Raw genomic sequence first — 21,061 nt, forward strand, 5'->3', positions numbered from 1 at the left:
AAAAGTAGTACGCATACAGCAGATCTGCCCACTAACTCTATGAGTTCTTGTTTCTTCTTTTTAGGTACTTCGAACAAAGAAGTATCCCCGAGCAATAGTAATGGCTCTGGGCGTAATGGGGATATTAATGAAAGAATCAGTAAATCTATGTAAGTATTCAATCGATCACAACAACTAGATATGTACATTTGCGCGAAAAAAAGTCATTCCGCCAACAGAATAGCTGCGAAAAAAATTGCTGACTAAGAAAGTCTTCCTTCGTTAGGCGTTGTACACCAATAGTCGAGTCAGCGCGGCTTGACGAGTTCGTTACAACACTGCCCTTAATTATACCATTGTCAAGCAATCAACGAGAGGCGATCGTGCGGTGTACCGAATTTGCTGCTAGTACTCCATTACGAGGGACTTTGGAAGAACATCGTTGCCGATGAAATAGGGCCACGCGGGCGTCGGGGGTGTTGATGAGAATGTGCAGTGCTGTCACCGGGCGCCCATTTCTTATCAGCATCGATTGATTGTACTATCGGATTCATTTAAATTCAATGATTTACGATAACTCGTTTGAATGAGTATTGCCTATACTTACCGTCATGCGGATGAAAAAGACAACGGTAGGAGTTGAATGAACCTGCTGCACAGTAAGATTCGTAGCGTATGCTACTGATTTTGTTGCTCCATTTTAAGTCCATTGTGAAGGCGTTGGCTTCGTTAACCGTCTTAACGTATGACCAGTTTTGGGTCGTATAAGACTTTTTGAATTGTTGAGTTTTAGGTCGTATTAGACCTAAATGAAAGGTCGTATTAGACCAGGTAATGAAAAAAGTATAATATTCAAAATTGGAAAAAGTATTTGGAGGTCCACATGTTCTAAAAAGGTACAATTTGGGAAAGGTGTGCACGTGTACGAAGTTTGGAATCAACATGTCTATTACTAAAAACAAAATAATCCAAAAAAATCAATATTTGTATTCTAAATTGAACTCTTCTTCTGTGATACACAGTACGATTTCGTATGTTGACCCCATAAGGGCTTCATCAAGTATTGATGCAGTTGTTAACACGGCTGTTGTTGCATCCTCAATTGGCAGATATCGGCCCGCAATAACGCGAGATTCCATTCGGGCAGATTTTAATCAACCCATTTGGTGGTAGTGTGCACTCAAAGTTATACACTAAACAAGATAACTCCACCAATACGGCTACGGCACCACCCAGACCGAATGCGCGGTCAACTAATCGTGACTAAAACTTGGAAAAGTACATGACTAATGACCCGCCTTATGCTCCATGGAACAGTATCAAGTGCTGCAACCAATACATACTATCATCTCATGCCGCCCTTCTTGTTAGTATACGCGTGGAACCCGGTGGAGGCGGTGGGATTTTGAATCAAGCTTTCGAACACATGAAGGCGCCACTTTAGTTCTCCTCGGTTCGTTGTCGCGGTCGAATGTCGAACACGAGTCCCCGCGTTAATCATTCCTCGATCGTGGTGTGTTTGCATGTTGAGGTTACAACCATCATACAACTTTTATAGTCGTACAGCATCCGTGTACCTCTGTTCTTAGCATCACAATTAAAATAAAAAAGTTAAAGTAATGCGTAACGAGACGTAACGTGACAATCAGGTGCCTCATTGAGATGAACTTCTTAAAAAATATAAATAAGTCATCTCAACAACCCAGCACAGTGGGTATTGGAAGAGACAGCATCCAGTACGCACTCCTGGTCAACAATGGCGCCGGAAACGAAGGGTAAATGGATCAAATGTGGATGAAAATAAGAGTGGAGGTCATCTTGTTGGACGAATGAAAAATCACTGCTTGATCGAGTACGACAAGTTTTAAAGCCGCGGTGGAACGAGAAGCAATACCTACCATGGTGGTATGGATGTAGAAGATCATATTGCAAGACGAAAAGATAAAATTATGGCCAATGTGACATTTAGATACCTGCTCTAGTGTATGTTCCCGAAAACTGGTTTCATATGATCGACATATGATCAAGAAGAACAAGGATGAGCAAAAAACGAAATGGTGACCTTCCATTACCGTTTAAATGCCACCGGTCAAGACGGTGCACGGAATCCGTACTGATAAGAGTAAATTCGTATGACTCCGCAGGAACTGACCATTTTAAATGTGGCACCTAGCAGCAGTTATAAGAAATCTTTTGCACGCCTTCTAGAAGGATAGTTCTTCGAAGCGGATTCACTGAAGAGCGGAGATTTGTATGTTTGTTCGTAAAGATTATTGAAGCAATTCTATGATAACGAACTATAAAGGCGATGTTTGTTCAGATAAGTTCTGTCAACCGACGTACTTCCACTCGATTTGATTGTCCTCAGCAGGGACAAGGTTTTGCGAATATGGTTAGAATTTCTTTGTGACTAATTTTTGTTTCTTACTTTATTATCCTAATAATGTGCACGATATGGTGAGCTGCAAACAAAAACATCATACGTATTTTATTGATACTTTGCTCTATCTATGTTGTTCGGACTAGTAAGCCCAAAGAACCATGCATATTATCATTTACCTTGTATTGGAGGTTCTTTACAACAGGTTTCCTCGTTGGTTTACCTCGTAATAAGGGCAGCCCGTGATAGGGTGTTATTGTTTCCATTCGTTTATCGGATGCATCCAACTGAATGTAAAAACCCCTACTAACAAACTGATTCAAGCAACAAACAAGCCCAAGGTGCTTCGTACTTGATGTTTAAATATACGAATTCAGTCACCATATGGTGATGGAGTGATTTATGATTTCAATAGTATATTTATATTGTTGGGAAAATTGGAAAACTTCACTTAAAACCTTACATGCTTTTTAAGCACCTCACATGCTGGTGAGTTTTGACACGTGTTACGAACTGGGACTACTACCCAATGAAAAATAAAATACATTAAGCTACATTTTTGTCATATTCTCCACCTCCCATCCAATTCCTTGCTGAAACGCGTTTCGGCCTTGATTTATTCCATACACTTACGTAAGAATACACCACTGTCCAGCTTGGTCACGCATTGCTCGACTTTTGTAGGAGTGGTGGAAACGAAAAAAAAATTCAGAAATATAAAAATGATGCTAATAAAACTGTCTGTTATGCCTAGACAAAAAAAAACCGTGATGAATTTTCAAAAATAATAGTACCATGTGGACGCCCACGCGTTGAACATCATAATAGTGTATTCCAACTTAACAGTACAACTTCTTCTGTTGGTTGCACTCTATGCTGAACTACATTGTTCCCTTGAAGCTAAGGCCCCTCAAACGGCATCGCCATTGCGCATGCTACAGTGTGTGCGCTCGGAGGGCAGACACACGTGGAGGGCAGATCGCGATCTCGGAACGGCGATCATAACACGGGGCAGCGTGGCGCGGTTCCCTGAGTTTCCGCTAGACACGCAGCTTGCGCCGCAGGGTGGAAACTCTTACTGGTGTGCGTTCGAAGCGCGAAGCAATCCCCAACCTTTAAGGGGGGGTGCAAAACCGGCTTCACGGGGTCCGTCGTCTCGATCAGTGAAAGCCCGTAGTTCAGTAGTCTACCACACGAACCAGCTGAAGCTTTACGTGGGCCTTCTCGGCTCGGTGCAGACAAGACAAGAGTGGTTGGAAACGAAAGTGTAGCTCTATGTTATTTTTTTAAATTTTGTTACAGTCTAATCTTTATGTTGGTGTCGATTTTTTACTTCGTTTTCGGTTTGCGACCGCCTTTCAAAGTCCAGGGACGTTTCGAAAAGGGTGTCTCCTTTAGATCCGTGATGGTAGTGCTCGTTTGGTATTGCGTTTTTTGAAGCTAGAAAGACATTCTCTTCTAGTTGGGTATGCTCCATAATAAGGAGTGCCCCCTTTGTCCAGTGTCGTGGTAATATAAGCGCACCTAAAGAGTGTTTCTGTTCCGGATCGTGTTTTAGCCCCGACATCGGCGTGGAAAAATGTGGAACAACGGATACGGCAGCAGGTAGTGTAAAACGCGGAAAACGGAGCTTTCCAAATTCCACCTCACGGCGTCAATAACGGCGAGCCCACAATAACGGCTCTGTCGGCGAAGGTCTGTTAGTTTTCCGATCGTCTCGCGTACAACAAAAGAAAAACCGCGATCAACGACTACTCCGCAATCGAAATTCAGCCTACTAGATAACCCCTCGCTGTTGGTGTGTGCCGGATTTTAATGAGCCTACTTCGTACCGCGACTGGTACTACTATGCTTTAGGATTAACGATTTTCGTCATCATTTTGCTCTCATACATTTGTTGTGAAATCGTTGTTGCAGAACAACCATGAGTGCTCTGGTGATATTGTATGGGTTTTTGTGTGCCGCTGGTTGGTCAATATTTGTTTATCACACGACTGGCTGGTCTGCAGAACCTTATCCCCAAACAGGTTTCAGAACAGACGAACAACGCCGAACAACAACAATAACGTTGGAATAATATATAAGAAAAATACGTCTTCCGAACCCCCAAATGACCGGGATTATAGGAATATGTTTTTTTACATTTTTTTTTTCTTATTTCAATTATTGTAGGTGGTCATTTTCCCAACAAAATGGATGAGCTCGATGGCTCTATAATTTGAATGTTACCCATGGCTATTCAAACGGATTTATGCATTGGATTTAGCACATGGGATGACTCGGCGGAAAACATGCCAAAAATCTGTGTCTCAAACCGTGGTGTAATGCTCCAGTTTCACTGTGTCCCACCTGCGTAATATTGTTTACAACCATGAACCCCCCCGTCTTGTGAGGCAACCACGCACATTCGCGCACAGTTTAGTTTGTGTGTGAAGTAGCATACTTTTTACCTTTTTACCTTTTTTTTCGAAAGTCTACTGATAAGGCCGATACGTGGTCGTCTAGAGAACGCTTGTGAATCTCGACTCGTTCGGTTTCGATCAGTAACATCGGTACGTTGGCCCGTGACGGATATATGTGGCTGTTGAACGTGTGCTTTTGTGGCCATCTCTGCTACAAGCTACGTGCGATTGATATCGAATGAAGAGAGGCAGTTACGGAGAGATTACATCGACCCGATTTTCTGTGTTCAAACTGTAACGGAAACGCCGTGAAGTGAAGGAACAATGTCGGTGGATTCGAAAGGATTTCCGCTGCCCAATGATGACCGGCAGCGTCTCTTGAGGTATTAAAATTGACATTTTGGGAACGCGGACCCTTAGTTGCTATTAGAGCACAATGTGAATTACTTCGGCCTAAGCTGCAGGCTCTTATCCGCGCGGAATAGAATATAGGTTGCGTATCGGTATTTCGTTATCTCTCGTTGAACCCGTTAGTTTGTTGTTTGCTTTGAATGATTGTTCGATCACGTTATCGGTCGCTCAGACAGACAGATTTAAGTAGCACGTACTGTCCAACGTACCACCGTCCATCTGTTCGATTACTGATCAGTGGTTTTTCTTTCCTTTACAGAGAAAATATGGACGACTACGGCGAGTCGACCGGTTTGCTGGAGCAACCGGTGGCTTCGGTACGACTGCCCATCGTGGGCATGACCTGCCAGTCGTGCGTGCGCAACATCGAGGGCACGATCGGTAATAAGTTGGCCATCATAAAAATCAGTGTGATACTGGCCGAAAATGCGGGCTACATTGACTACGACCCGACGCTCACAGACCCCGCGCAGATCGCGTCCGACATCGATGATATGGGCTTCGAGTGCACCTACACTGACGATACTTCCTCGACGGCGGCTGCCAAGAAGTCCATCCTGGTCGAGGGCGTAGAAAGTGACAATGATGCCAGTGCGAGTGAACACTACATCCAAACGGCAAGGATAAGCGTCCTCGGGATGACCTGTCAGTCTTGCGTGCGAAATATCGAGGGAAACATAAAGGATCGGCCGGGTGTAGCCTCGATCCGCGTGCTGCTGGAGGAAAAGCTTGCCTTGGTGGAATACGACCGGAGCGTAACGAGCGGAGAAGCGATCGCGGAGCAGATCGACGACATGGGCTTTGAGGCGCGCGTTCTAACGGCCACCGGTGACGAAAAGCCGATTGCGAATGGTGCTTCTCCGCTCAACGCTCAAACGATTCACAGTAGCAGGAAGTTAGCCAACGGAAACGGCAATGCCGCAGGGAAGGCACTGGAGAAAAGCGGGGCACAGCTTCGGAGATGCTTTCTGCATGTGCAGGGTATGACGTGTGCCAGCTGTGTTTCGGCAATCGAAAAACACTGCCGAAAGATCTACGGTGTCGAGTCGATACTGATCGCGCTGCTGGCAGCGAAGGCGGAAGTGAAGTATGACGACCGGCTAACGTCGCCGGAAGACGTCGCCAAATCGATCAGCGAACTCGGTTTCCCAACGGAGGTGATCGAGGAGCCGGGAACCGGCGAGGCGGAGGTTGAGATTGAGATCCTTGGCATGACCTGTGGTTCCTGTGTGGCTAAGATCGAACAAACGGCACTCAAGTTACCGGGCGTTCTGAAGGCGTCCGTTGCGCTTACCCTCAAGCGAGGCAGGTTTACGTTCAACAACGAAAAAACAGGCGCGCGCACGATCTGCGAAGCGATTCAAGGGCTCGGATTCGAGGCAAGCGTGCTCTCGAACAAGGACAAAATGGCGCACAACTATCTGGAGCATCGCGAGGAGATCCGAAAGTGGCGCAATGCGTTCCTCATCTCGCTCGTGTTCGGTGGCCCGTGCATGATTGCGATGGTGTACTTTATGGTTCTGATGAAGGATCACAGTCACGAAGATATGTGTTGCGTACTGCCAGGATTATCGATGGAGAATCTGATTATGTTTACGCTCTCCACGCCGGTGCAGTTCTTCGGCGGGTGGCATTTCTACATTCAAGCATACCGAGCCGTCCGGCATGGCGCGAGCAATATGGACGTGCTGATCACCATGGCAACGACGGTGAGCTACATCTACTCGGTCGGAGTGCTGGTGGCGGCAATGGCTATGGAACAGCGCACCTCCCCGCTGACCTTCTTCGACACACCGCCGATGCTCTTCATCTTCATCTCGCTCGGTCGCTGGATGGAGCACATTGCGAAGGGCAAAACGTCCGAGGCGCTCTCGAAGCTGCTCTCGCTGAAGGCTACCGAGGCGTCGCTTGTAACGCTCGGGCCGGACTACGAAGTGCTGTCGGAGAAGGTGATCTCAGTGGATCTGGTGCAGCGCGGAGACGTGCTGAAGGTTGTCCCGGGCAGTAAGGTGCCGGTGGACGGAAAGGTCCTGTGCGGGAACTCGTCGTGCGATGAGAGTCTGATCACTGGTGAGTCGATGCCGGTGCCGAAGAAAAAGGGAGCGGTCGTGATTGGAGGCTCCATCAACCAAAATGGGCTGCTGTTGATGATGGCTACACACACGGGTGAGAACACAACCCTGGCGCAGATTGTGAAACTCGTCGAAGAGGCACAAACGTCGAAGGCACCGATTCAGCAGCTCGCCGATCGAATTGCCGGGTACTTCGTTCCGTTTGTTGTGGCCGTATCGCTGGTGACACTCGTCGGGTGGATCGTCAGCGGGTACGTCGACATCAAACACATCCCGGCGAGCGATCGAGACAAAGAAGGCCTAACGCCATCGGAGATCATCATTAGTTACGCGTTCCGGTGTGCCCTTAGTGTGCTGGCGATCGCTTGTCCTTGTGCGCTGGGACTGGCCACACCGACTGCCGTGATGGTTTCGACGGGAGTGGGGGCACTGCACGGCATCCTCGTAAAGGGGGCGGGCCCGCTGGAGAACGCGCACAAAGTAAAAACGATCGTATTCGACAAGACCGGCACGATTACGCACGGTATGCCGATGACGTCGCGTATCTGTATGCTAGTGAAACCGGCCGTCTGTTCTTTGGCCCGCGCGCTTGCGGTTGTCGGATCGGCCGAGGTTAACAGCGAGCACCCGATCGCGACGGCTATCGTGAAGTACGTGAAGGAGACACTCGAAATCGATAGCTTCGGTAGGTGCAGCAACTTTTCGTCCGTTCCCGGCTGTGGAATCCGTTGCGTGATCTCGAACGTCGCCGGAATGCTGCGGGAGGTGCAAAAGTCAGAAAAGATACGTAACTATCAGAACAAATACCGCAGTGAACAGCACAATACTACGGGTGGCGTACCGTTGTCCATGAACGGAGCTATCGTGGAGGAACTGATTCCACAGCTGAGTGCCTCGCAGAAGAACACAATCGAGCTGCAACAACTGTTACATCTGGAACCGATCGGGGAATCGAACAGTGCAGCACCCGGCGTTGAAGAAGCGTTTGCCGAAGTGAATGAGTACAACGTGCTGATCGGAAATCGCGAGTGGATGGCACGGAACGCGATCGTTGTGCCACCGGAGGTGAACATTCGCATGTCGGAGGAAGAGGAAATGGGCCACACGGCTATCCTGTGCGCGCTAAACGGTCAGCTGATTTGCATGATTTCGGTTTCGGATATGGTTAAACCGGAGGCACACCTGGCCGTCTACACGCTCAAGCGGATGGGCATCGAAGTGATCTTACTGACGGGCGACAACAAGAACACGGCAGCGAGCATCGCCCGCCAGGTCGGTATCAATCGGGTGTTTGCAGAAGTGCTTCCCTCGCACAAAGTGGCCAAGATCCAGCGAATACAAGAGATGGGCATGCGGGTCGCGATGGTGGGTGACGGTGTGAACGATAGTCCCGCATTGGCCCAGGCGGACGTGGGCATTGCAATTGCCTCCGGGACGGATGTTGCTGCCGAGGCTGCTGATGTCGTCTTAATGCGGGTAGGCGCTACTTCGACCTTCCGCTGCACACCGCCGGGAACCATATTCTCACATTTCTTCCGTTTCTTTTCTTGTTCAGAACGACCTACTAGATGTGGTGGCCTGCTTGGATCTTTCACGAAAAACAGTTCGAAAGATTCATCTTAATTTCCTCTTCGCTAGTATGTATAATCTTTTAGGAATCCCTTTGGCAGCCGGTATTTTCACGCCATTCGGATTTACGCTAGAGGTAAGTAATCCCGTCGCAAACGCACACGAGTCAGGAAAGATAATTGTGGTTCTTGTCTGTCTGTTATCAGCCCTGGATGGCATCCGCGGCCATGGCTGCCAGCTCCGTCTCGGTGGTGTGTTCCTCGCTCATGATCAAGCTATACAAAAAACCGACCAAAGCTTCCCTGCAAACCGCGGAATACCTCGAACTGTTGGATGCGGGGGCGTTCCTCGACCCGGACACAATTTCCGTGCACCGAGGGCTCGATGATATACCACGGCCAAATCTTGCCCGCTCGACTAGTTCCACTTTGGCCAAGTAAGAACCTGACCCGATCGTACACATTCACTCGCTTCACTCGATTCATCGGTTGTATAAAAGGGTCCTTCATACGAGGGAATGGCGTTCGTTTTCATTCGTGTGGTTCTTTACTTTCATTTTGTGTTGTTTTTCTGTTTCTTTTTGTACAATAACAAATAATTAATTTCTATTTTATTTTCAGTTTTCTTAGAGCACCGGTTAACACCTAATACATGTGCGCGCACCACTAATAATTTCGCTCTTGGTTTCTTTCACTAACTTACTTCTCTTAACTGTAACTTATTTTTTTACACCTACTCTGCTAATAACCATCATCACAAACGATTGCTAATCTATTTAAATCGTCATCGCACTCCTTCTAATCTATAGTAAATTTATTTTGGGCTACGAAATTTTTCCACGATGAACGACAACATTCATAAAATGATACCTCACCAGTTCATTGTGTTTTGTGTTCAACTAGACTATATGGTGTAAATTACGATAATGCAAAACAAAGCTTGAAGTAAGACTAACGCACATTCAAGAATATACGATCGTTATTCCACTTATTAGAAAATCTATCGACCAGTTACCAAGTTGCCTTATATCTAGTTATGAGTTTATTTATGTAGAAACTTTTATCCAGCTTATTAATATGTCGAGAGTCCTAGGCGCGATGTACGAAAGTAACAATACAGCATGTTAATTATTTTTGTGAAACAACATACCTGCCATAGTGGTAGCATGCAGCATGTTCAGAAGGATTAAACTGTACAAACGTTTGCACTGCAATTCTAAAATTGTTTTGTTTCTTTTGGCTTATTTCTATAATTTGGGAGATGAAAGGTACAGAGGAATAATTTTAAGTATTGCACAATAGAAAACTGAGCACCATCTCTAATCGTTTTTGTTCATTTAACGCAAATAGGTTGTTCGGACGAGGCAAGGACTCGAAGGAGGATGGACTGCTGGCGACGCTGGACGATGACGAGTTTTCCGTTGGAATAATGAAATCATCGAGCACCGGCATTTACAAAGATGCGACCGAGCTACAGAAACTGTAAACATTTAACTTCGTTGACGCCCAAGAGTTTCATCTCAGTGAAGTAGAGAAGCACTCGTGCCATGGTTTCGCCTTCGGTGATTCTTTGCCAATGGTATTGTTCGTTGGTAAAGTGCAGCCATACACCGTACTCGGGCACGTGTGCTTCATTCGTTTTCTTATATTTACTGCGGAATGTTTGTTTCCCATTTACTTGACTTGGTTTGTGAGTTTTTCGGTTTGTTTCTATGCGCAGTGAAAGTATGTGATATCTGCATTGTTCGGCTATTAGTTTACGCTTCCCGCTCCGTGGAGTGTATTAAAGATGATTTTAGATTCTTGTGACCGGGACCCACTCTTTGTGTACTTATACCAGGATCAACGCCCGTACCAGTTCAACAAAGTGAATATTTTTTTACGCGTCTAAGACTATACAAAAGACTTGTAAATAAAACCATATATACTACGTTTTGTAAACTTTATTGATTCTACATGTTGTTAATAATGGGAATAACATTCGAAAGCAAAACTGTCGATGAAGTACTGTCTACTATAATTATATATAAAGTACCGTAGTACCATGGTGTATTACGATGTCAGTAAGTACGAACTCTTTATACTTTACTACATTCTCATTTTAGTTAATTATAACATCGAACATCGAGTAACGAACTCAAAAATATATTTTAAAATTCTGTACTAAATAAGTGCCAAATCAGAAACGCCAACGATCAACTGTGGCACTTGGTTGTTTACCTTTTTTGTGGCGGGAATCTTAGGATCTTCCGAATCTCCAAGATTGTGTGTGAAATTGGAGCTCAGTGAAAAACGTACATAATTCACGTTTGTTTTTGATAAAAATGTGTGATACATTAATGATCAACATGCCCGTCAATCGGAAAAGATTGCGATCGAACGATAGTGATGTGTGTTTTGCGATGCAGCGGAAAACTTTCGTCAGCCAGCATATGATGGATCAGCAAGATGCAAGCAAAATGAAACAAATACAAGGTAAGTTACATCGATGAATCAGTTGGTTTCGATGCAATGGCTTATCGCTTCGCCGCTATAATCTTATTTTTCCTTTATCTAGCCAAAACGATTAGTTTACTGTTTCAAGGTGCCAAGAAACAAAGTAAAGCGCCCATTTTAATCGATCGCAAGGAAGCATTGAGGTCGGTTCGTTTGCTGGGTGGTGGAGAAATAGACTTCGACGTTGGTGCTGTAAGACGACACTAACTTAAATGATTCTTTCAGAATAAATAGAGCTAACGTTGCCGACGATTCAATTACAGGCATCCTCATGGATAGAGAAAAAGCCGGATAGAAAGTGTCGCTTGTGTGATCGAATGGCAATCATTCATGTCGAGTGCACGAATTGTAATCTAGAGTTGTGTGAATACTGTGGAATCAACTGCAGCAACTGTCCGGAAAAGATTTGTATGAATTGCGTTAACATATTGTAAGCATTTGAACCAATATGCGGCCGATAGATGTTAGTATTTAGATCATTTTAATGTTTATTTTCAGTCATTGTGAACGTCATGAAAAACCTTGTTGTGACCAGTGCAAGATGTTTGTTCTATGATAACGGCGCTGGATGAACGATGTACACGGATGCAATGGAATAATGGAGGAAAACAGGTTGCAATAGATCGTTTAGATTCAAATAGTTTTAAATCTTAATATTTATTATCTATCAAGCAATGTTCGCGGGTGTACGAATGGAGATAATGCTACTAATGAATTATTTGTGAAAGCCATCAAAATTTTACTCATCTACTGGTTTATTTCTACCATCTTTTCGCTTTTCAAACACGCCAAGCTGATACTGGATGATTGGTTGTTTATCGTTTACCCCCAGATCGTAGATGTCCTCCGGGTTGGTTTTCTTGCCCAATATCTCTGGATGTCTTAACCAAAAATCATCACCTATAAGGTCCTCAAAAATGGGAACGATGAATTTCTGTTTCTTTTCTTTCACTTCAATAGTTTTTCGCATAAGAATGGTTCCTTTCCGGTATATTAAAGGCTCGTTGTTATAGTTGATATTGAAATGCGTGAATAGGATTTCATTCTTGTCTTTCGCAAGCGTGCCTTTCAGTTTGTTTTCAGCGTCCGCATTGCTCATGCCGGAAGACACCAGATTCCAAAAAGTAGTATTGTATAAATTGTTCACATGAGCATCCGCCTGCCTCCAGCTGAGGTAATCACGGAGATTTTCATCGGTCGGATAGAGTACGGTTCTTGCATCGAACGCGGGGGGATAGCACATTACAAGCGAACGGCCCTTAAAGATATTCGCCCAGTGGAACATGTACGCCGAAGTGAACAAACTTGCCACGTAGCTCACAAGCTTGTCCCTGCGACGCTGGTACACGCTGGCGTCCCGCCGGAACACGAACGAATACTCGTCGCTCTGCCCATACGCCAATACGATCTCGTTGAAATCTTGCATCACCGTCATGCCAGCCATGTTCATCAGTTGTAGAGCATCGATATCGTTCGGTTTTTTGAACTTGTGTACATTACAAAATCGATGGAAACCTTTGCCATCGACCCGTACCACGATCCAGCAGTTTTTCAGGAGCTTCTCTTCGTGCTCGAATTGTTTTACGTACTCAAATCGACTGAGTGCCATTTTGGATGTCCGGTAAGCGCGATTCGTTTGTTTGTAAACTCCATTCAGAATTATTGAAAGAAACTTTCTCATACGATAAAAGAATTGAAAAAAAAACCCCAAAAAATTGAGAATTGTTAGTAATTAATCGTATAACAAAACAAAACGAAACGCCATGCGTTGCATGACATTGAGAACTGTCATTTCGGACGTCGGAGCTTGTCAAATAGGTTTGTGGCATACATCGCAGAACGAAGCAAAGCAAACAAGCAAAGTCGCGATATCGCTGGTTCATACTGCGTTAGTTTTTGGATCGTAGTACTGTGGGTCTGGTAGAATAGATAACCCGGACCCGAAAAGTGGACCCAACGAGGCAAAAGTGTACCGTAGAAAGTGGTGAAGCTCATTTGAATATTCGCGTTCGGTTCCATCTCGTATCGGATGATTCTGTCTGCTGCACTGCTAATTAGGTTGACGTCATATTTACAACAGCCAGCACGATTTGGCCGTGGATGTTTGCAAGCTGGTTTTAATTCGCTGTTTAACTATTAGCGTAAGTGATAAAATCTTCCTGCGGTCTCTGCTTCTCGGTGCGTCGAGGCGTTCGTGATAGCATCAAGGTCAGGGAGGTGATATTTTTATTTTTCTCGTTTTGCTAAGAAAACCAATGCAATTTGGACAAAGAAAAGCAGCAGCGGCAGGGATACGCCTAGATAGAGGACAGCTGTTTCTTTTTCAATCCGTGTATCGTATATCCGGTTCCCCAAACGATGATTGATGCTGTTTCAGTTAATTGAATCAATCGTAACGCTGGGGAGATGCCGAGGGCTCCTCACAACAGTAAAACAATGCTACCCGTTGTATACGGTCGTGACTCGCCCTCGTCTGTGCGATATGCGCAAGAGAACTCGGTCGACGATATCTGTGTTTTGGATTTATCTGAACGGTTAGCAAGAAAAAGTATTATAAACCACAAGCGCACGGTGTGGTGTTGTGCTTTGTATAGCAGTAGAGAACAAAAGAAAATCAGTGGAAATGGATTTTCTTCAGCATGTAAATTTAATAACAGCAATGACTCATCGTTGTTGACAATGCCGAATGGATGACTGTTTCCAGGCAGGCGATAACTACACATGATGTGGTTTGTAGTTTTCCATGATATTGCTGCTAGAAACACGATTAGGTTGTTAATTTATTTAATCAAATTTTCAAAAATCAACCACTGCGTAAATTTACGCAATCGAGAACGTTATCGGTGGCGCACTGCTTCAATGGAGAGACTAATTTTGGGCAAATTAGGCGTTTTCAGTTATGCTCTGCTCAGTCCATTAAATAAGCTGTTTTATCGATTGCTTTATCGCATCAGTTGTTTCGTTATCTAATGCTCAAGTTAGTGCGATCTACATAGATTTATTATGTTTCAAATGTACTACGGTGTACTGCGCCGGTTTGTTATTCTACTCTAATGTATTTTCCCTTCTACCTTGTTTTGCAGAGGGTAACATGACGCGCGTGAAAGTTCTATACGATTTCGATGGTGAGCCAAACTCATCGGAAATTTCGATCAAAGTAGACGAAATCCTTACCGTCACAAACACCGACGTAGGTGAAGGATGGTGGGAGGGTATGAACAGTCGAGGCCAACGTGGGCTTTTCCCAGCCGCCTACGTTGAAACGATTCCCGATGCACCACAGATGCCACCTCCGCCAGCAGCGGCAGCTGTAATGATGGCACAGTCCGGTGGACAACTGAAAGCGTCGGCCACCAGTGCTGGTGCTGGCGGATGGAACGCCAGCGGAGGTGTAGCAAAGTCTACCTCCCAGCCGGCCATTGCTGCTGGTGGCAACCGGTACGATCAGACTACCGACGAATGGGGTGAGCAGCAGGACGATTGGGACGACGACTGGGACGATGACAACGATACGTATTCCGAAATTGGACCAAGTTCGACGGCTGGCGCCGGTTCTCGGGCAAATGGCGCAGGGTCCTATCAACAGCAGCATCAGCCTGCTGCCAGCTACTATGCGAACGCTAACAACTTACCACCGCTGCCAGCGTCCGATGGAGACAGTATGTCGTTGGCTTCGGTCGCTACAACGACCGTCGGTGGACGCCGAGCCGCAGGATCGGGTAAAATTTTCTCCAAATCGGGCGACACCTACCTGATGGGGCTGCCCGTACCGGATGTTTCGGAAACCGAGCGCGTACAGGTGCTGGCCATGGAGCAGCAGGGTATCGTGTGGAAGCCGATGCGGGACACGTACACCGTATCGGTTGATTCGCCAAAGAAGGAGAAAAAGTTCAACGGGCTGAAGAGCTTTATCGCATACCAGCTGACGCCATCGTTCAACAACATTCCGGTCGCACGGCGCTACAAACACTTTGACTGGCTGCACGAGCGGCTGGTGGAAAAGTTCTGCCTCATTCCTATCCCACCGCTGCCGGACAAGCAGATCTCGGGCCGATACGACGAGGAGTTTGTGGAGCATCGGCGCGTGCAGCTGCAGGAGTTCGTCGACTGGGTGTGTCGGCATCCGATCCTCTCCACCTGCGGTGTTTGGATGCACTTTCTCACATGCACGGACGAGAAAAAGTGGAAAACGGGAAAGCGCACGGCCGAGAAAGATCCCCTAGTCGGGACGATGTTTTGCGCATCCGTTTTTCCTCCGGAAAAGACCCTCCTGGCGTCACAGGTCGATCCGCAGGTGGAGTCGGCGAACATGTTCGTACCGCAGATGGACGCAGCCGTTAAGACGCTGTTCGCCATCTGCGGCGATCAGTCGAAAAAGTTCCAGGTACAGTGGAAGAAGGAATATCAACGGATCGGCGAGGGATTCTCCGAAATGGCGCGAGCATTGGGAACCGACGAGCGCCGTGCAACTACGCAGATCAGTCTCTCGAATTCGGTCGGCCAGGCGGCCGGTGTGTTCATTAGCATCGGGCAACTATTTGGCGAGCAACCGAAGCACGACTTTGTCCCATTCTCAGACCGGTTGCACATCTACCGGGGGCTACTAGCAGGCTGGCCGGATACGCTCGGTGAGTATCGGAATGCGGTGCAGAAGCGCAAGGATTGCGAGCGCCTGACGGCCGAACAGAAGATGGACAACGGTCAGATGCAGGAGGTGAACCGGCGGGTGGATGTGATGTCTTACGCCTTGCTGGCAGAGATGGCCCATTTCCGGGACGAGCGCGATACGCACCTGAAGGACACGATACGAAATTTCCTCGGTGCACAGATTGAGTTCTACAAGTCGATCGTGCAAAAGCTGGAGCAAGCGCAAAGTCACTTTTAACGCAAGCGAACAACAAAAACAGGGTCACAACACTAAACAACAACACCAGATCAGCAGATCAAGAGTGCCTTGAAGAGCTTAGCACTTGCCAAAACCCAAACAATACGCCTACTATGTGCGTTGTATAGCGTGCGTCATTCCAAGATAAACCGTAGTTTTTGACACAATCCCGACTTACCCAGGGATGTCGATGAGTCAGTCTATTTGCAAAACAAAAGGTTCGGCAAAAGCAAAATGACTATTTCTACTCCTTCTTTCGCCCCCTCAGTTATTGCCGCATCGGAATTATATATGGGACTATTGCTCGTTTCCAATTATGGGCTCATCTGTTTGAGGCACTGTTTTTATATTCAATTTTCCGGGGCGATAAAATACGCGAAAGGTGTGTGACCCACTAAGCTTTATTAAGAGAAAAAGGGATAGATAACAGTAGCGTTTAGTAGCAAGAGAAGAAAATTATTAAAAAAGGAAAACCTACCCGAACGAACCGGTCAGCACTTTGAGTCACTGTTTTTGGAGCAAAAGGAAGGGAAAAATAGAGTCAAAAAAGAAAATTGGAAAGGAATTGCGAGAGAACTAAACATTTAAAACACTTCGAAATCACATACAATTGCCTTAAAACATTTACTAAGTAACAAACAAATTGCAAATTAAACGAAACAATGACAAGATCGTCATTTCGGCGCTTTCGGCCAGCACGCTCGGCACACCCCTCTCACCGGCAGACGTTTTCAGTGAGGCCGAGACGAAATATGCAGCTGGAAGACGAAAGCTATAATCACGTTTCACTTGCTCGTTTTGTGATATGCAGGAATTTGACGCGGAAAAATAAAGAGGAAACATGAAACAGCACAAAATGTCTGTATACAGTCGTAAGAGTAATAAAATATATTTGGTACATATGTATACATTTTATACTTACTACGTTCAGGGTTCTTATGAAGAACGCTACTCTTACAGCAAGCAATTACTATTCATTACTGATTATAAAGTGCGTCTATAGTTGTCTTTTTATCAATATTTTTTCATGTTGTAACCGTTTTGTGATGTGGCCACCGTTCAGTTCCTGACCAGGTTCTGCGCGAAGCACTAGCGATATGCGGTTCTGCCCAGAGTCTGCTAATATTCTTCCGCCTTCTTCCGCTAACATTCTAGCTAAAGACTGGAAGAGAGATTTGGCCGACCTGGCCTAGGACGATTTTCAGATAGAATTACATCCGAAGCTTCGTTTCGTTCAGTTGATTAGCCCGGGAGGACACGAAATGAAATACTAAATAGTATAAGATTGTTTTAGCATGATTATTCTTGGTTCTTTTCGCAACATTCTTGAGTACCAAATTCGATCATACGGAGCTCGGAATTTTTATGTCTGCCTACGGTATTATCTCCAATCACAGCAAAAACGAGATAAGCCCGGAATAAATGTATTCCTAAGATGGTTTCACAAATGCGATCTGAAAGGACAAAGTGCATCCCTTTGCAACAGTATATTGAAAAGACCACCGTACGGCGTGAACATGTCGAATAACTTTCATTGTCTATTGGATTGTGTGCTCGCTAACGTTTGAGGAGAAAGATTTCCTCAGATTTAATGTTGGATATTTGGCTGCTTCAACTAAGCCATCTAGTTTTACGCCGTTTATTCTTTTTGCCCGTATCCGTCGTGGGGAGTTTTTTTAATCCATCCAGCTTGCCCAACCACTTGTCGTACGCGAACCGAGCCGTTTCGACGGTGTTCCCTACGGCACTGGTATTGTAGTGCCTGTTATCGGTCGTAAAGGGTAGCTCGACAGTTCGGAAAATTTTCTCTCGTATTTTCGTTTCGTTGATCGTGCCGTTCGAAATCAGCGCCCGGTCCAGTTCGTCCAGAAAGATAGACCAACGGGCTCGAAAGAAGTCGCGCACCATCCCAGCCCACTGCTTGTTGGCGTAGTCTACGATCTGCCCCTGTGGGCCCCAAAGGGTCAGTTGGACACGGGCGTTGTACTCGTACTTCTGTCGCTCGAGACTGGTTTCACCGAACGATTTGGCCGATTCCAGGAACGGACCCAACAGGAAGTGTTCGTTGGTGAGCAGCAGTCGATCGAGGTCGAAAAGCAGCTCGAGGAAAAGTGTTGCGTGGCCACGGAAACGTGTTACGTCTCGGCGCTTGTAGTCGGCCATTAATGTCAGATACAGGGCGTCGGCGGTATTCTGCAAAAGCTGACGGGTAACATCCACGAGGTCATGCTTGCATAGTTCGTTACAATTGGTATCTTCAGCAAAAGAGAGAAGCAGTTGAACGCCTTGGTTGAACGCATTTATGTCGTACCAGACCTAAACAAAAAAGATAAAAATTATTTGATCAAAAGAAAAACAATCCATAGGTCCTTTTTCCGTACCCAAGGACTAAGCTTGGAGCTAGGTCTTCGGTTGAACGTGTACTTTCCGCGCATTAACTCCAAACCGGCAAAGGAGTAGACAGTCGTGCGAAAAATGTTCCACGCCTCTTGTGCTCTTCCGTCGGCCGTGGTTCCATAGCGTGACGTCGCGTAAGAGTTAAACCAACGCTCCGTACTGTCCAGTCCCTCGTCCCATCCCATTTCCAAGGCGAACTCGTACATCGCGTAGTTTTGATGGATTCCCTCTGGAGTGATTCCAGTTCCGATCATGGTGAAGGTGCTATTATTTCGCGCCCCTCGGATACCTCGGTACACATTCTCGACCGATCCGAGCATACCGAGGGTGCCTCCGAAGTTGCTCAGCATACACCAGATGAACGGTTGCCCAGCGTAGGACGCCGTGCGGACGTACTGAGGGAACTGTTCCGATTGCAAGTCCAACACCAGCATCCGCCCGACCGGAACGGCCGTCAGGAAGGATCGTATAGCGCGGGAGCTCCAGAAAGGGTTCTTTACAAACATCCAACCCTGCAGTAACCAAACCGCAGCTGGGTCAACCTTCGTCATGGTACTGAAGATCGCCGAAGCCACGCTGGACAAATACTTTCCGCTCGGCGAAGCGGGATCTATCTCGTTGAAAGGATCGCTGAAGTAGATATGATCGGATCCGTACACGTCAACCATCCGTTGCAGGAATCGTGTTCCGATTTCGACGAAAAGTGGCTCCGTCGGCTCGAGAAACAACGGGCTGGCGTACTGCGGAGGGAAGTTGTTCCACACGGACACATTTGCGAACGTAACGTTCGGATAGAGGGCGCGGAATTGCACCGGTAGGTGGCCGGCAAACGCTGGTAGTGCCAGAGCCATTCCGAGCCGCCGCATCTCGTAGACTACGCGCTGTTGCAAAGTGCGGCCAAAGTCAGCGAAAGACTTTGTTAGCGGCCCACCCCAGCCTCGGATGTTTCCCATGCGTTGCCAGGCGAAGAAACCCGGCCCGGACAGATGATTATCGATCTGTGGCTTGGTCAGATTGTACTTAAGGAACACCTCCGTCCAGATGTCTTCCTGAAATGGTGCCAGGCTTAGCGTAATGCCCTGCAGCGCCATCCAGTCGATGTGCCGACGCCATTGACTCCATCGCCACCAGGTGAACGAATACGACCAGGTGCACACGTTCTGATAGTAAACGATACTACAAAAGAGTGAAGCAAAAAGGTTAGTATAGATGTTGGGCTTGTGCGACCCAACGGCCAACTTACCTACTCGGTGCAATGATAGATACGTTAATCGCTGGCAACGGATTGGGTAGTTGCAGTTGGGAGCCTTCCCAGGCCACCAGGCAGCCGCAAAAGTTCCGCAGATAGTGGTAAAATGCTTTCGTGGCGGCAACTCCGCTTGATGCCCGGATTTCTACCGGTTGATCGACTGCATTACCTTTAAAAATCTACAAAACAGATATCCGGCCAGTGCCCTCTCAAACGGACGGATGGTTATCAAGATTATGACTCACCTGAAACGAATTCCTTTCCATCGAACTTTCGACAGTCACGTGAAACTGTTTTGCCTGTTCCTCGGGAATCAGCCGGCCAATGACTTCCAGCGCTGCCTGCCGTTGCATCTCCTCCGAACTGCGGGGTCGCACGTGTTGCAAAATGTGTGCATTATGCTGCTGTAATCGATGTGCATATCCTTCAAATACAAACGTTCCTAAAAGTAACCAAATAGCAAGCGAAGCCATCTCGTCGTTGCGGACACAATGTGCTTTGGCCCAGCTTCAGATCACAACTGAAACGATTCAATCAGCTTCCTTCAGGGCCAGATTAACCTTTTGTATTCGTTCCTTCCCTCTTTCCCTTTGGACCTCACGTTTGTAAACAAGCATCTGGCGATAAGAGCACAATTGGGGTAAAATATGACTACCAAACAAGCAGCTTCCAATGCTTCCCCAAAATGGGGAATGTTTTTTTCTACTGCAATTCGTGTGGGGCCAAAAAAACAGGCGGAAAAAATCCTGCAATGGCCACAAATGAATATTTTTTGGGTCTGTGTTTATTAAACAGACGAGTTTTTAATTTTTGAAATTGTTTTACCCACAATTTTGCTTTTTTTTAAATGTTTTGTAGCTAAAATGCAGCTTCATTTACTAATTATTCAAAAATAATTCATGTACTAAATAGCATGTTTCAAAAGTTTCCCAAGAACCAAACCCGGATTTATGCTCCGAGAGGTGGAGTTTAACTCCGATCCAATCCGGATCGGAACTGATGATCCCACCATTACGGTAACCAAGGTTACTTTACACTTATCCGACTATCACATCTAGTGTGTAGTAACCTTGCGTCGCGATTTTGTGTGCCGACTAGTGTTGGGAAAATCGATTACCGATTGGGATCCAATCTTTCGATTCAAATCCATTTGGAAATCCGGATCTCCGAATCCGAATCCCAATCCGTCATATGATTGATAAGATCATCAGTCGTTTCGTTT

The 21,061-nt window shown here is 46.3% G+C and overlaps 5 protein-coding genes across 6 annotated transcripts; 3 read left to right on the top strand and 2 right to left on the bottom strand.

Moving 5' to 3' along the window:
• The first annotated feature begins 1,595 nt into the window (after positions 1-1,595).
• LOC131289250 (copper-transporting ATPase 1) lies at positions 1,596-10,644 on the top strand. 2 transcript variants are annotated; one of them, XM_058318467.1, is made up of 6 exons: positions 1,596-1,754; positions 5,432-5,722; positions 5,795-8,720; positions 8,800-8,949; positions 9,020-9,249; positions 10,163-10,644. In XM_058318467.1, the coding sequence occupies exons 1-6, from the start codon at positions 1,642-1,644 to the stop codon at positions 10,296-10,298; spliced, it is 3,846 nt and encodes a 1,281-aa protein (XP_058174450.1). In that variant the 5' UTR covers positions 1,596-1,641; the 3' UTR covers positions 10,299-10,644. The 2 variants fall into 2 exon arrangements, with proteins under 2 accessions (XP_058174450.1, XP_058174449.1); XM_058318466.1 differs by having other exon boundaries at positions 5,432-8,720.
• Positions 10,645-11,132: 488 nt separating this feature from the next.
• LOC131289251 (uncharacterized) lies at positions 11,133-11,911 on the top strand. The gene is made up of 4 exons (XM_058318468.1): positions 11,133-11,287; positions 11,370-11,500; positions 11,572-11,738; positions 11,807-11,911. The coding sequence occupies exons 1-4, from the start codon at positions 11,137-11,139 to the stop codon at positions 11,862-11,864; spliced, it is 507 nt and encodes a 168-aa protein (XP_058174451.1). The 5' UTR covers positions 11,133-11,136; the 3' UTR covers positions 11,865-11,911.
• A 136-nt stretch (positions 11,912-12,047) lies between these two features.
• LOC131285961 (probable tRNA(His) guanylyltransferase) lies at positions 12,048-12,970 on the bottom strand. The gene has a single exon (XM_058314814.1). It carries the CDS (start codon positions 12,915-12,917, stop codon positions 12,048-12,050), a length of 870 nt encoding a protein of 289 aa, XP_058170797.1. The 5' UTR covers positions 12,918-12,970.
• Positions 12,971-13,328: 358 nt separating this feature from the next.
• LOC131289131 (sorting nexin lst-4) lies at positions 13,329-16,224 on the top strand. The gene is made up of 2 exons (XM_058318336.1): positions 13,329-13,449; positions 14,392-16,224. The coding sequence occupies exon 2, from the start codon at positions 14,400-14,402 to the stop codon at positions 16,191-16,193; it is 1,794 nt and encodes a 597-aa protein (XP_058174319.1). The 5' UTR covers positions 13,329-13,449; positions 14,392-14,399; the 3' UTR covers positions 16,194-16,224.
• Positions 16,225-17,804: 1,580 nt separating this feature from the next.
• Positions 17,805-20,312, bottom strand: LOC131285962 (alpha-N-acetylglucosaminidase). Its single transcript, XM_058314815.1, has 4 exons — positions 20,085-20,312; positions 19,834-20,018; positions 18,575-19,766; positions 17,805-18,509 (listed from the first exon to the last, which is right to left on the bottom strand). Exons 1-4 carry the CDS (start codon positions 20,310-20,312, stop codon positions 17,805-17,807), a joined length of 2,310 nt encoding a protein of 769 aa, XP_058170798.1.
• Positions 20,313-21,061: the final 749 nt, after the last annotated feature.

This window comes from Anopheles ziemanni, chromosome 3 (assembly GCF_943734765.1).
Source record: "Anopheles ziemanni chromosome 3, idAnoZiCoDA_A2_x.2, whole genome shotgun sequence".
In the NCBI taxonomy this organism is placed as follows: domain Eukaryota; kingdom Metazoa; phylum Arthropoda; class Insecta; order Diptera; family Culicidae; genus Anopheles; species Anopheles ziemanni.

Excerpts from the sequence above, each read along its gene's own strand:
- LOC131289251 (XM_058318468.1), top strand. The coding sequence starts at position 11,137 with ATGTGTGATACATTAATGATCAACATGCCCGTCAATCGGAAAAGATTG. Across the intron at positions 11,501-11,571 it reads TAGACTTCGACGTTGGTGCT|GCATCCTCATGGATAGAGAA; the intron begins GTAAGACGACAC and ends ATTCAATTACAG. Across the intron at positions 11,739-11,806 it reads ATGAATTGCGTTAACATATT|TCATTGTGAACGTCATGAAA; the intron begins GTAAGCATTTGA and ends GTTTATTTTCAG.
- LOC131285962 (XM_058314815.1), bottom strand. The coding sequence starts at position 20,312 with ATGGCTTCGCTTGCTATTTGGTTACTTTTAGGAACGTTTGTATTTGAA. Across the intron at positions 20,019-20,084 it reads TGGAAAGGAATTCGTTTCAG|ATTTTTAAAGGTAATGCAGT; the intron begins GTGAGTCATAAT and ends TCTGTTTTGTAG. Across the intron at positions 19,767-19,833 it reads TCTATCATTGCACCGAGTAG|TATCGTTTACTATCAGAACG; the intron begins GTAAGTTGGCCG and ends ACTCTTTTGTAG.
- LOC131289250 (XM_058318466.1), top strand. The coding sequence starts at position 1,642 with ATGAACTTCTTAAAAAATATAAATAAGTCATCTCAACAACCCAGCACA. Across the intron at positions 8,721-8,799 it reads CTGATGTCGTCTTAATGCGG|AACGACCTACTAGATGTGGT; the intron begins GTAGGCGCTACT and ends TTTCTTGTTCAG. Across the intron at positions 9,250-10,162 it reads ACTAGTTCCACTTTGGCCAA|GTTGTTCGGACGAGGCAAGG; the intron begins GTAAGAACCTGA and ends TAACGCAAATAG.
- LOC131285961 (XM_058314814.1), bottom strand. The coding sequence starts at position 12,917 with ATGGCACTCAGTCGATTTGAGTACGTAAAACAATTCGAGCACGAAGAG.
- LOC131289131 (XM_058318336.1), top strand. The coding sequence starts at position 14,400 with ATGACGCGCGTGAAAGTTCTATACGATTTCGATGGTGAGCCAAACTCA.